The sequence below is a fragment of the Hemiscyllium ocellatum genome, chromosome 33, assembly GCF_020745735.1.
Source record: "Hemiscyllium ocellatum isolate sHemOce1 chromosome 33, sHemOce1.pat.X.cur, whole genome shotgun sequence".
NCBI lineage: Eukaryota > Metazoa > Chordata > Chondrichthyes > Orectolobiformes > Hemiscylliidae > Hemiscyllium > Hemiscyllium ocellatum.
In genome coordinates, this window is record NC_083433.1 from 5,858,036 (window position 1) to 5,872,583 (window position 14,548).

Genomic DNA, 14,548 nt, shown 5'->3' on the forward strand with positions numbered 1-14,548 from the left:
TGCAAATGGTAACTGTGGTAAGGATATCTCTGCTGCATTCACCTGCTTACTAGAAAATCTTTGCAAATGTGGATCCACTTGTATATAAATATTTAACAGCCATGTGAGTAGGCCATTCAGCCCCTTGAACCAGCACAGCTAGACCATGGCTGATCCTTTCCCTCAATGCTATTTATCTGCACTTTCCCCGAACCCCTTAATATTTTTAACACACAGTTTCTAGAAATCTATTGCTCTCGGTCTTGACTGAGTTTCTGGAGTAGAGAATTTCAAAAAACCCACACCTTTTGAGTAAAGAAAGTCTTCCTCATCCCTGGCCTAAATGGCCAACCCTCCCTCTGAGGGTGTGTGCCCCCGGTTCAGGAACAGCCCCCAGACAAGCGGGCCAATGAAACTTCCGTCAACTGCACCTTCCAAAAGTGCAACCTTTTACCACCTCGCAAATATAAGGCCAACAGATACACAGGAACACCTCCACTTGCAAATTCCCTTCTGAGCCAGGCGTCATCCTGACTTGGAAATATATTGCCGTTCCTTCAGTGTCACTGGGTCACAATCCTGGAATTCCCTCCCTAAGGGACATGGTGAGTCTACCCACAGCACACAGTCTGCAGCGGTTCACTGCAGTGGCTCACCCTCACCTTCTCAAGTGGAATTAACGATGGACAACAAATGCTGGCCTTGCCAGTGATGCCAACATCTCAGAGTGAATTAAGGGCAAAGTAGGTCAAGTCCTGGGATAAATTTGATTGATTGATTTATTGCCGTGTGCACCTAAGTCCAGTGAAGAGCTTTGTTTATGAGTACAGGCAGATCATAGTAAGCAAGAACACACAGATCATAGGGTGAAAGAAAGCTTACGTAGAGACGTACAGGTTATATTGCACAGGATGTGTGCTGGGCAAGATCAATATTAGCAAAATCGGCATCAGTCTAAGTTAGAGCAGGGACGACACTGTTCCTGATCCTGTTGGTGTGTGTGTGTGTTCAGGCTTTTGTATCTCTTGCCTGATGGAGATACCAGGGTAGGAAGGGTCTTTGATGATATTGGTTGCCTTTCCACAGCAGTGAGAAGTGTAAATGGGGTCCATGGATGGAAGGTTGGCTTCTGTGATGGTCTGGGCTATACACACCAGCTTCTGTAGTTTCTTACGGTCCTGGGTAGAGCAGTTGCCATACAAGGCCGTTATGCACCCAGGCAGTATGCTTTCAATGGTGCATCTGTTGAAATTGGTGAGGGTCGTTCTGGACTTGTTGAATTTTCTGAGCCTCCTGAGGAAGAAAAGCCATTGTTGTGCCTTCTAGTTACTGAATAATGATGAGCATTAATAACTTCAATTGGACTGAGTGCTAGCAGGTTTTGTGACAAGAATTGTCATCTCCAAAATGAAAAAAAAACTATCAAAACTCTTCTGGATAGATGTGTGAATACTTAGAGATGAGACAGAAATGGACATGAGGAAGCAAAGGTTTTTAGGTTAGAAAGGCATCATGTGTCGGCGCAGATTTGGTGGATTGAAAGGTCAGTTCCTGTGCTGTACTATTCTGTATTCTTTGTTCTTTATAAAGCAACTCTGACTAGACTCATGCTCTCGATATATCAACTGATCAATGGCGGATGTGATACCCATAATCCCCTTTGCCTGCGGAAATCACTCTATCTAACACGTGGTTGTACCTGATGGTTCAGCTGGTTGTATTCTGGGTTTGATGTCCACGCCAGAGTGAAAATGCAAATGGAAAAATCACTGTGATTTTCTTGAGGCTAATCAATGCTTTAATTCTAATTTCTGTACTGCTTGAGAATGATTTGGGAGAGTTAGCAAACTGTAATGAGCCATAAATTGAGGGGAAAGAGGCTAACAAAGAACAAACACTAAAGGAGAAGCAACTAAAGCGACACACGTTGGGGAGGTGGTGATGTAATGGGAAGGTTACTAGTCCAGTAAATCCAGAGACGTCAGCTTAATGTTCTGAGAGTGTGGGTGTGAATCCCATGCGGAGTTTGAATTCAATTAAAAACAAAATTAGAAGTTAGTTTATTGCAGTAAAAACTCAACTGGTTCACTAATATGCTGCAAATGTGTTGCTGGTCAAAGCACAGCAGGCCAGGCAGCATCTCAGGAATAGAGAATTCGACGTTTCGAGCATAAGCCCTTCATCAGGAATAAGAGAGAGAGAGCCAAGCAGGCTAAGATAAAAGGTAGGGAGGAGGGACTAGGGGGAGGGGCCTTGGAGGTGGGATAGGTGGAAGGAGGTCAAGGTGAGGGTGCAGAGGAGATGACCTGGGGGGTGCAGTGAGAGAGAGACTCACTGAAATCCTTGTAGAGGGAGGAAGAGAGCTTCTTCAAGGAAGGCATCCTTGTAAGAGGATTCGCAGTAGGTTAAAATCTTCGAGTAAAAAATGAGGTCTGCAGATGCTGGAGATCACAGCTGCAAATGTGTTGCTGGTCAAAGCACAGCAGGCCAGGCAGCATCTCAGGAATAGAGAATTCGACGTTTCGAGCATAAGCCCTTCATCAGGAATAAGAGAGAGAGAGCCAAGCAGGCTAAGATAAAAGGTAGGGAGGACGGACTAGGGGGAGGGGCGATGGAGGTGGGATAGGTGGAAGGAGGTCAAGGTGAGGGTGCAGAGGAGATGACCTGGGGGGTGCAGTGAGAGAGAGATGAAGAAGCTCTCTTCCTCCCTCTACAAGGATTGAAGAAGCTCTCTTCCTCCCTCTACAAGGATTTACAAGGATGCCTTCCTTGAAGAAGCTCTCTTCCTCCCTCTACAAGGATTACAAGGATGCCTTCCTTGAAGAAGCTCTCTTCCTCCCTCTACAAGGATTACAAGGATGCCTTCCTTGAAGAAGCTCTCTTCCTCCCTCTACAAGGATTACAAGGATGCCTTCCTTGAAGAAGCTCTCTTCCTCCCTCTACAAGGACCTTGACCTCCTTCCACCTATCCCACCTCCATCGCCCCTCCCCCTAGTCCCTCCTCCCTACCTTTTATCTTAGCCTGCTTGGCTCTCTCTCTCTTATTCCTGATGAAGGGCTTATGCTCGAAACGTCGAATTCTCTATTCCTGAGATGCTGCCTGGCCTGCTGTGCTTTGACCAGCAACACATTTGCAGCTGTGATCTCCAGCATCTGCAGACCTCATTTTTTACTCGAAGATTTTAACCTACTGCGAATCCTCTTACAAGGATGCCTTCCTTGAAGAAGCTCTCTTCCTCCCTCTACAAGGATTTCAGTGAGTCTCTCTCTCACTGCACCCCCCAGGTCATCTCCTCTGCACCCTCACCTTGACCTCCTTCCACCTATCCCACCTCCATCACCCCTCCCCCTAGTTCCTCCTCCCTACCTTTTATCTTAGCCTGCTTGGCTCTCTCTCTCTTATTCCTGATGAAGGGCTTATGCTCGAAACGTCGAATTCTCTATTCCTGAGATGCTGCCTGGCCTGCTGTGCTTTGACCAGCAACACATTTGCAGCTGTGATCTCCAGCATCTGCAGACCTCATTTTTTACTGGTTCACTAATATGCTTCAGGAGGGAAATCTGCCGTCATAACCCAATCTTGACTCCAAACAACCTTCTGAAATGGCCTAGTGAGCCACTCAGTTCAAGGGCAATTAAGAAGGGGCAATTACAGGTTGCCAAACCTCCCAAATACAGGCCTTGCTAGTGACAGACACACCCCGTACAAGAAGAAAAATTCGGGTACATCAGGCATTTATGGTGCAGTCCAGTGACAGTTGACAAAATGGCTTCCACCAAAGTTAATGGCTCCTGAGAAACCAGGAAAGAATTTGGACAAAAAGAAGCAGCAGGTATGAAGAAAAAGGCTTGTAGTTGGAGCTGCCTACAGGAGGGGAGACCCTGAGATGTGTATAGTGATTGCTCTGAGATTTTTCCTCCAATTAGCCTGTGGGGAAAGCCATGATGCCATGGAGAGGATCGAGAGATTGAGTAATTACTACTACAGTTTAGAACATGTCTGCTTATTACTTGTGGCAATTGCAGTTTCCAGGACAGCGATGAGCTGCAGATTTACCAGCACAGTCTTAATAGACATGCATTTTTTTGTTGTTAAAAATCTTTTGGTCTAATGTTCTGTCTCAGAACATGGGAGGCTTATTTAAGCAGGCATTCCTTATGTAGTTTTGTTATGTTCTTATATACTCATTTAACTGGTGAAACTCAATATAAGAGCATTACAAATTTGAACTGTAGGCCATTCAGCCCTTCAAGTCCATTCTGTCATTCAGTATGAATTGTGGCTGATTGTTCGCCTCAACTCACCTTCCAGTCCGTTCCTCATTATCATAGAGTCTTGGTGATATACAGCACAGAAGCAGACCTTTCAGTCCATCTCATCCATGCTGACCAGATATCCTAAATAAACCCAGCCCCATTTAGAGTCATAGAGATGTACAGCATGGAAACAGACCCTTTGGTCCAATTCATCCATGCCGACCAGACATCCCAACCCAATCTAGTCCCACCTGCCAGCATTTGACCCACATCCCTCTCAACCTCCCTACTCATATACCCATACAGATGCCTTTTAAATGTCATTGCAACAGCCTCCATCACTTCCTCTGGCAGCTCATTCCATACATGTACCACCCTCTGCATGAAAAGGTTGCCCCTTAGTTCTCTTTTATATCTTTCCCCTCTCACCCTAAACCTATGCCCTCTAGTTCTGGACTCCTCTATCCCAGGGAAAATACTTTGTTTATTTATCCTATCCATGCCCTCTGATGATTTTATAAACCTCTATAAGGTCACCCTTCAGTCTCCGACGCTCCAGGGAAAAGAGTCCCAGCCTGTTCAGCCTCTCCCTACAGCTCAAAGCCTCCAACCCTGGCAACATCCTTGTAAATCTTTTCTGAACCCTTTCAAATTTCACAACATCCTTCCGATAGGAAGGAGACCAGAATTGCACGCAATATTCCAAAAGTAGCCGAACCAGTGCCCTGTACAGCCGCAACATGACCTCCCAACTCCTGTACTCAATATTCTTGACCAATAAAGGAAAGCATACCAAACGCCTTCTTCACTATCCTATCCATCTGCGACTCCACCTTCAAGGGAACATATCCCTCTAAACGCTCCCTATTCATACACCCATCCAGATGCCTTGAGAGTTCAAACTCTATTGCAACCTGAAAGATGGATTATCCACTACTCTTTGTGGTAGAGAACTTCAAATATTTACAACCTTTTGAGTGAAGAAGTTTCTCCTCCTGTTTTCCTAACACTATGCCCTAGAGTCCCCAGCTGTGGGGAAAGACCCTCTCAATGTCCATTCTGGCTGATCCCTCCTCCTGAACCATGTATTTCTCAATGATATCACATCTCGTTTGTCTAAACCCCAGAGCATAGAGCCCACAAAACGGTTGTAAATCCAAAGCTGAGATGGGGCATTCTGTTACTCAATTATTATTTAAATGGCGAGAGACCACAAATCCTGAGGTACAGAAGGACCTGGGTGACCTTAGACATGTTAGCCTGCAGATAGGGCAAGTGGTTGGGAAGGGATTGAGAAACTTGGCCTCTATTACAAGGCGGCTGGAGATTATGTTCACCACGGACTGGACCGAAGGGTCTGTTTCCTTGCTGTACGATGCTATAAAACAAAAACAGATATTGCTGAAATAACTCACCAGGTCTGGCAGTGTCTGTGAAGAGATAAACATTTCAGGTGCACTGACCCTTTCCAGACATTCTGAAGGCTAAGGAGAGGTTTGATTGAGGCATTCCAAATTATTGAAGAGTGTGGTGCTGGAAAAGCACAGCCAATTAAGCAACAACTGAGGAGCAGGAGAGTCAACCTTTCGAGCATAAGCCCTCCGTCACATTCCCAATGAAGAGCTTATGCTCTAAGCGCAGACTCTCCTGCTTCTTGGATACTGCCTGACCTGCTGTGCTTTTCCAGCACCACACTCTCCATCACTGATTTCAGCATCTGCACTCCTCACGTTCTCCTCGTGTTCCAAATTATGTAGATTTGATTTCTTGTCGTCACATTTACCTGAGGACAGTGAGAAGTTGTGTTTTGCGAACAGTGCAGGCAGATCATAATGGAAAGGACATACAAATCATAGGGGATTTAGACAGAGCAAGGCCTACAAGGTTAGACTGCACAGGAGGTGTACAAAAGCAAGATCAGCATTAGATGAGTGCACAACCTCAGAGTGAAAGGATGACCCTTTCGAACTGAGATGAGGAGGAACTTCTTCATCCAGACAGTGGTGAATCTGTGGAACTCATCATTGCAAAAGGCTGTGGAGTCCACGTGATTGAGTATTTAGGACAGAAATAGATAGGGTTTTTGATTAATAAGGGATTCAAGGGTTCAAGGAGAAGAAAGGATTTGATTTGATTTATTGTTGTCACATGTACCTAAGTGCAGTGAAAAGCTTTGTTTTGTGAGCAGTACAGGCAGATCATAGCAAACAAGGACATGCAGACCATAGGGTGCTTAGACAGAATGAGGTACACAGGTTACACTGCACAGAAAATGCACAAAGCAAGATCAACAGTTGATTAGAGAGGTCCCTTCAGCAGTCTGATAACAGCAGAGAAGAACTGTTGGTACATGTGTTCTAGCTTCTGTGTGTTATGCCTGATGGAAGAGGTTGGGAGAGAGTATTACCAGAGTGGGAGAGGTGTTTGATGATGCTAGTTTAAATGCAGTAAATATGGTGCAACTATTTCCACTGCTGGAGGTTATAAAGCACAGATTTAACATAATTGGTGGAGGAGGGAAAGTTTTCTCAATAAATTGAGTCACGATGACATAGAATAACTTGCCTGGAAGTTCACGGGTTGTTGAGTCAATTGCTTTTGAAAGGGAATTGAATGCGCAGTTATAAAGGAGAGATTTGTAGCGCTGTGGGGAGAGGATAAGGGGGAGCAAATTTAAAACAGAGTTGAGGAGAAATGACTTCTCCCAAAGGGTGGTGAATCTATGGAAATTGCTACCCCATAGTGCGATGGGATGCAGAGACAGTGAGTAAATTTAAGGAGGAGTTAGACAGATTTTTAATTGGTAATATGTTGAAGGGTTATAGGGAGAAGGCAGGAAAATGGAGGTGAGGTGCATATCAGCTATGATCAAATGGCGGAGTAGATTTAATGGGCCGAATGGCCTAATTCTGCTCCTATACCTTATGAACTTATGAATGAGTTGAATGGCATTTTGAAAGGGTTGATATAAACATGAACTGAACAGTGGTAATAAGATTTGGGTTAGGTATCTGAATCTCGTATAACCCATCAATCTAGAATTCAGCCTATCGCGGGAATCCATCATTTTTACCCACAAGTCCAAGTGTTCCCATGGTGATATGTGGGTGTTCTTAGTTTTGTGTTTTATTTACCACCCCTGTGTTTGTTTTCTGTTTTCTTTCGCAGTACGTGGCGTTTGCATCACTGTTCTTCATTTTGATATCCATCACTACGTTTTGCCTTGAGACCCATGAAGCGTTCAACCACAAGGTAAACAGAACCGAGACGGTCACCACGGGGAATATCACCAACGTGGTGGAGGATGTGGAGATTGAGACCGAGGCCTTCCTCACCTATGTGGAGGGCATGTGTGTCATCTGGTTCACCTTTGAGTTCCTGATGCGTATCATGTTCTGCCCGGACAAGAAGGAGTTCATCAAGAACACCCTCAATATCATTGATTTTGTGGCCATCCTTCCTTTCTACCTGGAGGTTGGCCTGAGTGGACTCTCGTCCAAGGCTGCCAAGGACGTCCTGGGCTTCCTGCGTGTCGTGCGCTTTGTTCGAATTCTCCGCATCTTCAAGCTCACCCGCCACTTCATCGGCCTGAGGGTCCTGGGCCACACGCTGAGGGCGAGCACCAACGAGTTCCTCCTGCTCATCATCTTCCTTGCGCTCGGGGTCCTGATCTTCGCCACCATGATCTACTACGCAGAGAGGATAGGGGCTGATCCTGAAGACATCACGGGTAGCAAACACACCAGCTTCAAGAACATCCCCATTGGCTTCTGGTGGGCCGTGGTCACCATGACAACCCTGGGCTACGGGGATATGTATCCGGAGACCTGGTCTGGGATGTTGGTGGGAGCTCTTTGTGCGTTGGCTGGTGTGCTAACCATTGCTATGCCTGTCCCTGTTATTGTCAATAACTTTGGCATGTACTATTCCTTGGCAATGGCCAAGCAGAAGTTACCAAAGAAGAAAAATAAACACATCCCCCGAGCTCCTCAGCCAGGCTCTCCCAACTACTGCAAGCCTGACATCAAGTCCCCCCAGAGGAGTGCCCAAGGTGATTCCTGCCCTCTAGCTCAGGAGGAGATCATTGAAATAAACAGGGCAGGTAGGCATCTCTCTGTGGCTAAGGACCTTGGCTCCAAGGTAGACAGTCAGGTTTCAGGAGGTGAAGACCTACTGCTATTATCACTGGAGTGTTAATTCAGAGACCCAACTAATGAGACGCTGGTGCTCTCGTTGTTAGGAATCGGTGCTCTCATCGCCACAGCCTGGATTCAATTCCTGGTCAGGAAAAACTAAATTGTGGCTCAGTGGTTAGCACTGCTGCCTTCCAGCGGCAGGGACCCGGGTTAGATTCCACCCTTGGGCGACTGTCTGTCTGGAGTTTGCACTTTCTCCCCGTGTCTGCATGGGTTTCCACCGGCTGCCCCGGTTTCTTCCCACAATCCAAAGGGTTAAGTGGATTTGGCCATGCTAAACTGCCCTTGGTTTCCAAGGTTGTGCCGGCTGGGAAATGTGGGGTTGCCGGGATGGGATGTTGTTCAGTGGGTCAGTGTGGACACGATAGACTGAATGGCCTGCTTCCACACTGTAGGGATTCTATAAAGAATCCCTCACCATCCTGACTTGGAAAAATATTGTCGTTCCTTCAGTGTTGCTGGGTCAAAATCCTGGAATTTCCTTCCCTTCCCTTCGTGCATTGTGAGTTTTTCTAATCTCCAATGGACTGCAGTGGTTCAGGAAGGCAGCTCAAGTCTACCTTCTCAAGGGGCAATCCTAATGTGCCAGGGACCCAGGTTCGATTCCTGCTGCAGCAAATGGTAGAACTTGAATTCAATAAAATATCTGGAATTAATAGTCTAATACGACCATGAATGTGTTATCGATTGGTAGAAAAATCCATCAGGTTTACTAATGTCCTTCAGGGAAGGAAACTGTGATCCTTATCTGGTCTGGCCTACATGTGACTCCAGATCCATAGCAATGTGGTTGACTCTCATGGGTGATTGCGAATGGGTCAGAAACTCTAGCCTAGTCAGCAACACCAATATTCCAAGGACAAAAAAAGATAGACCATAAGACAGAGGAGTGGAAGTAAGGCCATTCGGCCCATCGAGTCCACTCTGCCATTTAATCATGGCTAATGGACATTTCAACTCCACTTACCCGCACTCTCTCTGTATCCCTTAATTCCTTGCGAGATCAAGAATTTGTCACTCTCTGCCTTGTAGACATTTAACATCCCGGTCTCCACTGCGCTCCATGGCAATGAATTCCACAGGCCCACCACTGTCTGTCTGAAGAAATGTCTCTTCATTTCCATTCAAAATTGACTCCCTCTAATTCTAAGGCTGTGCCCGTGGGTCCTAGTCTCCCTGCCTAACAGAAACACCTTCCCAGTATCCACCCTTTCTAAGCCATGCATTATCTTGTAAGTTTTTATTAGATCTCCTCTCAACCTTCTAAACTCTAATGACTACAGGATCCTCAGCCGTTCATCTTGTTTTAGGCCTACCATTTCAGGCATCATCCATGTGAATCTCCGCTGGACACACTCCAGTGCCAGTATGTCCTTCCTGAGGTGCAGGGCCCAAAGTCGCATGAAGTGTTCTGAATGGGGCCTAACTAGAACTTTATAAAGTCTCAGAAGTACTTCGCTGCTTTTATATTCCAACCCTCTTGAGATAAATGACAACATTACATTTGCTCTCTTAACCATGGACTCAACCTACTAGTCAACCTTTAGAGAATCCTGGACTAGCACTCCCAGATCACTTTGTACTTTGCCTTTATGAATTGGCCTTGGAGACAGTGTGGTGCTGCTGTCTCAGATTGATGTCTGCACTCACTCACAAGAATACACACACCGGGTATACTGTTAAGGGAATGATTTGATCAAAATTTTCAAGATAATAAGGGTAAAAAGATAGAGTAGATAGAGAGACACTACGCCCCTGGTTCGGGAGTCTTGGATAAGGGGGTGAATTAAAGACTTTGCAAGAATGGAATTGGAGAATTAGCCCACTCACAAGAGTTCATAGCAATTTGGAACTCCTTCTTCTGTTGATTCCAGATCAGTTTTAAACCTGATTGTACATAGAATTATAGAATCCCTACAGTGTGGAAGCAAGCCATTTGACCCAGCGGGTCCACACTGACCTTCCCAAGAGCATCCTGCCAAGACCTAACCCCTATTCTATCCCAGTAACGCAGCATTTCCTATGGCTAACCCCACCTAGCCTGTAGACCTCTGGACACAATGGGCAATTTAACATGGCCAATCCACCTAACCTGTACACCTTTGGACTGACATTGATCATCCTTCAATTAAAGGTTATAGATGACAAGCAAATGAATGAGAAAGAATCTCTTCAGCCAGAGGGTGGTGAAACCGTGGAACTCATTGCTGCAGAGGGCTGTGGAAGCCAAATCATTGAGTGTATTTAAGACAGAGGTAGATAGGTTCTTGATTAGTAAGGGGGTCAAGGGTTATGGCAAGAAGGCAGGAAAAGGGCTTGAGAAATATATCCGCCATGATCAAGTGGTGGAGCAGAGTCGATGGACTGAATGGCCTAATTCTTCTTCTATATCGTGAGGTCTTCTGTCATCCATGATCACACTGAACAGTGGAACAGACTCAATGGGCGACTGTCCTCTTTCTAAGTTGCTACATTGAACTGGGTCAGTGCATTACAGAGGGATCTGTACAAAGTGGATAGATTGTTACAAAGGATAAGTATGTCATAGTCATAGAGTCATAGAGATGTACAGCATGGAAACAGGACCCTTCGGTCCAACCCGTCCATGCCAACCAGATATCCCAACCCAATCTAGTCCCACCTGCCAGCACCCGGCCCATATCCCTCCAAACCCTTCGTATTCATATACCCATCCAAATGCCTCTTAAATGTTGCAATTGTACCAGCCTCCACCACTTCCTCTGGCAGCTCACTCCATGTACTGGATAGTGAAGGGGAAAGAGTACAAACTGACAGGGTGCTACACAGCAGGGAGGTGTAAGTACTGAACAGTGTGTTACACAGGTGTTTGTATGGACTGGGCGCTACACAGTGAAACTGAAAGGATTAAACAGACAGTGGGAAAGATAATTCATGGCAGCACAGAGACTGGTAATCCCAAAGGCCTGGACTGATGATCCCTAGACTTGAGTTCAAATTCTACCAAGATAGCTGCAGGAAATGAATCCGATTCATTGAATGAATGTGGAATTAGGATAATAGTGCAGCACTCATCTGATTGATAGGAACGAGGAGCAGGAATAGGCCATTCAGCTAGGCCTTCATGCCTGCTCCACCATTCATTGTGATCATGACTAACTCTCTACATCACTGCGAGATTCCTGTCTTCTCTCAATACTCATCGATGTCTTTAACATCTAAAAATGTATCAACCTCTGTCTTGAACATACTGAGTGACCCGGCTGTGTGGGAGAGAACTCCCCCGGTTGCCCAGTCTCTGAGTGAAGGAATCCTTCCTCATCTCAGTCCTAAATGGCCTACTCCGTATGCTGAGGTTGAGTCCCCTGGTTTTAGACCATCCCACCCTGGGGCGGAAGCATCCTCCCTGAATCTAGCCTGACCAAACTTTATATGTATCAGTCAGAACTCCCCTTTCATCCTTCTAAACTCTAGTGAATACAAGCTAAGCCAAACCAATCTCTCCTTGTACTATAGTCCTGCCATCCCCTGTATCATCCTAATGAGCCCCCACTATACTCCCTCGATGGAGAGTATACTGTGTCTTAGGTAGAGAGACCATAAATGCATGCAGTACTCTGGTTGTGGTATCATCAAAGCCCTGTATAACTGCAGTCAGATGTCTCTATTTTTGAAATCAAATCCTCTCATAATGAAGGTCAGTATGCCTTCCTAATTGCTTTCTGCAGCTGCCTGCCTGCCTTCTTTGACTGGTGTTCAGGGACCCAGATCACTTTGTACATCCAACACTTCCCAACATATCACAGTTTAAGTAGTAATCTATCTTTCTGTTTTCCACCTCGAAGTGTTTAGCTTCATATTTGTAGTGATTCACTAATGTTCTTTAGGGAAGGGACTAAACCACGGTGGCTCAGTGGTTAGCACTGCTGCCTCACAGTGCCAGGAACCCGGGTTCGATTCCACCCTCGGGTGTCTGTCTGTGTGGAGCTTGCACATGTCTGTGGGGTATTCTCCGGGTGCTGTGGTTTCCTCCCACAGTCCAAAGATGTGCAGGTTAGGGTGGATTGACCAAGCTAAATGGCCCATAATGTCCAGAGATATGCAGGTTATGTGGGCTAGCCACGGGAAATGCAGGATTAGAGGGATAGGGTGGGACTGGGTGGAATGCTGTTCAAGGGGGTGGTATGGATGGGATGGGCTGAATGGCCTGCTTCCATACTGTAAGGATTCTGTGAAATCTGCCATCATTATCTGATCTGGCCCACATGTGACTCCAGACCTGCTGCAATATAGTTGACTCTTAACTGCCCTTGCAAGCTGCTAAGACCAAGGGCATTTACGGATGGATAATAAATATTGCTGAAAATGTGTTGCTGGTTAAAGCACAGCAGGTTAGGCAGCATCCAAGGAACAGGAAATTCAACGTTTCGGGCCAGAGCCCTTCATTCCTGATGAAGGGCTCTGGCCCAAAACGTCGAATTTCCTGTTCCTTGGATGCTGCCTAACCTGCTGTGCTTTAACCAGCAACACATTTTCAGCTCTGATCTCCAGCATCTGCAGACCTCACTTTTTACTCGATAATAAATACTGGCCTTGCCAGTGATGTCCTACATCCCATGAATGAGAAAAAGTCTTGTTCTTTTCTAGTTCTGATCAAAGGTCATCAAACTGAAATGCTAACTCTGTCTATCCCACAGATGTTGCAATGAGGGTTTGCAGCATTTCTTTTACTAGACTATTGTGCATTGGAGGGATATGAACTGGAAAATTCAGAAGTATATAGACTGCGAAATGTGTTTCACAGTGTCCTATATAATCCCTTTCTGTATATACAATGGTATGCATGGGCTGGACAAAGTGTTATCCAGTGGGCCATAAACAAAGTGACTTAAAAATATAAGTTTGCTCACTCTAAAATAATCCATCCCTGTTGCTTTTATAAGTAACTGTCTTGGTCCCTGATTTTAGATTCTCCAAAAACTGGAAACGTTCTTTCCGCAACCAACTATTTCAGCTCATTCCTAATATTAAAGATGATGCGGAGGTGCCAATGTTGTACTGAGGTGGACAGAGTCAGAAGTCACATGACACCAGGTTATAGTCCAAAAGGTTTATTTAAAATCAAGCTTTTGGAGTCTTGTTTCACTTCACCAGACGAAGGAGCAACGCTGCAAATTCTTGTGATTTTAAATAAACCTGTTGGACTATAACCTGGTGTTGTGTGACTTCTGACTCTAATATTAAAGGGGCTCTATCTGGCCAGCTCTCAATAGATTTATTAGTTATAATTTTTTTAAAAACTTGTTCAAAGGTATTTACAGTAAGAACAAGGACATTCAGCCCACTGTGCTGTGCTGGCTCTTTGGAAGAGCAATTGATGCTTCAATCTGCACCTGAGCTTTGGGCCTGTAACCCAGGAGCTGTCCTTGCTCAAGTACCGAACCACTTACACTTTCAAAATGTCTTATGGAATTGGTATCCACCATCTTTCCAGGAAGAGAATTCCAAAGGTTTTGGGACATGGGTCCAAATCCCACCACGGCAGTCAATGAAGTATTCATTTCATAAGATGTGAGATCGAAAGCTAGACCATTGACAGTCAGAGAAACGTATCTGGCTCACTAACATGCTGTGGGAAAAGAAATCTGCCAACCTTATCCGGTCTGGCTTACAGGTAGTTCTTCTATAACCTGGTGGTTGAGTTCTTGTGAAACCCTGAGTAATAGGAAAATCACAAGTTAGAAACAAGTGCTGGTGATGTAATCGCATTACAGTCAACACACAGTTTAAAAGTTTGAGCTTTAGAAATAGCGTCCCCAATTCATCAGTCGCGTTACAGTGAATTAACGTTAATGAAACGCACGTTATAGCAGAATGACCTGTACATATGACTTGAATGTGATTGAATCTCAAATGCCCTCTGAAATGACCTAGTCAGTTCAAGGGGCAACTAGGGCTGGGTAACAAATTCTGGCCTCACCAGCAACGTCCACATCACATGGGTTGGCAAGTTGCTCTGTAGATAGGGATCTCTACTCATCTATGGTCAACTTAGTGCCATGCTGTTGAGGGAATTCTTGGTACAGCCAGTGACTAATGCTTGTGTGTGTGTGTGTGTGCTTTTTTATTTTGTTGGC

The 14,548-nt window shown here is 45.4% G+C and overlaps 1 protein-coding gene across 2 annotated transcripts in view; it reads left to right on the forward strand.

Annotated features, from left to right (window-relative positions):
- The window catches only part of LOC132831145 (potassium voltage-gated channel subfamily C member 1-like), a 75,073-nt gene that overhangs the window by 43,728 nt on the left and 16,797 nt on the right, over window positions 1-14,548 (forward strand). The window contains exon 3 of one of the 2 annotated variants that reach the window (XM_060849143.1): window positions 7,405-8,338. In XM_060849143.1, the coding sequence (XP_060705126.1) occupies window positions 7,405-8,338 (934 nt within the window). The remainder of the gene's footprint in view (window positions 1-7,404; window positions 8,339-14,548) is intronic. The other variant, XM_060849144.1, reaches the window with a different exon arrangement.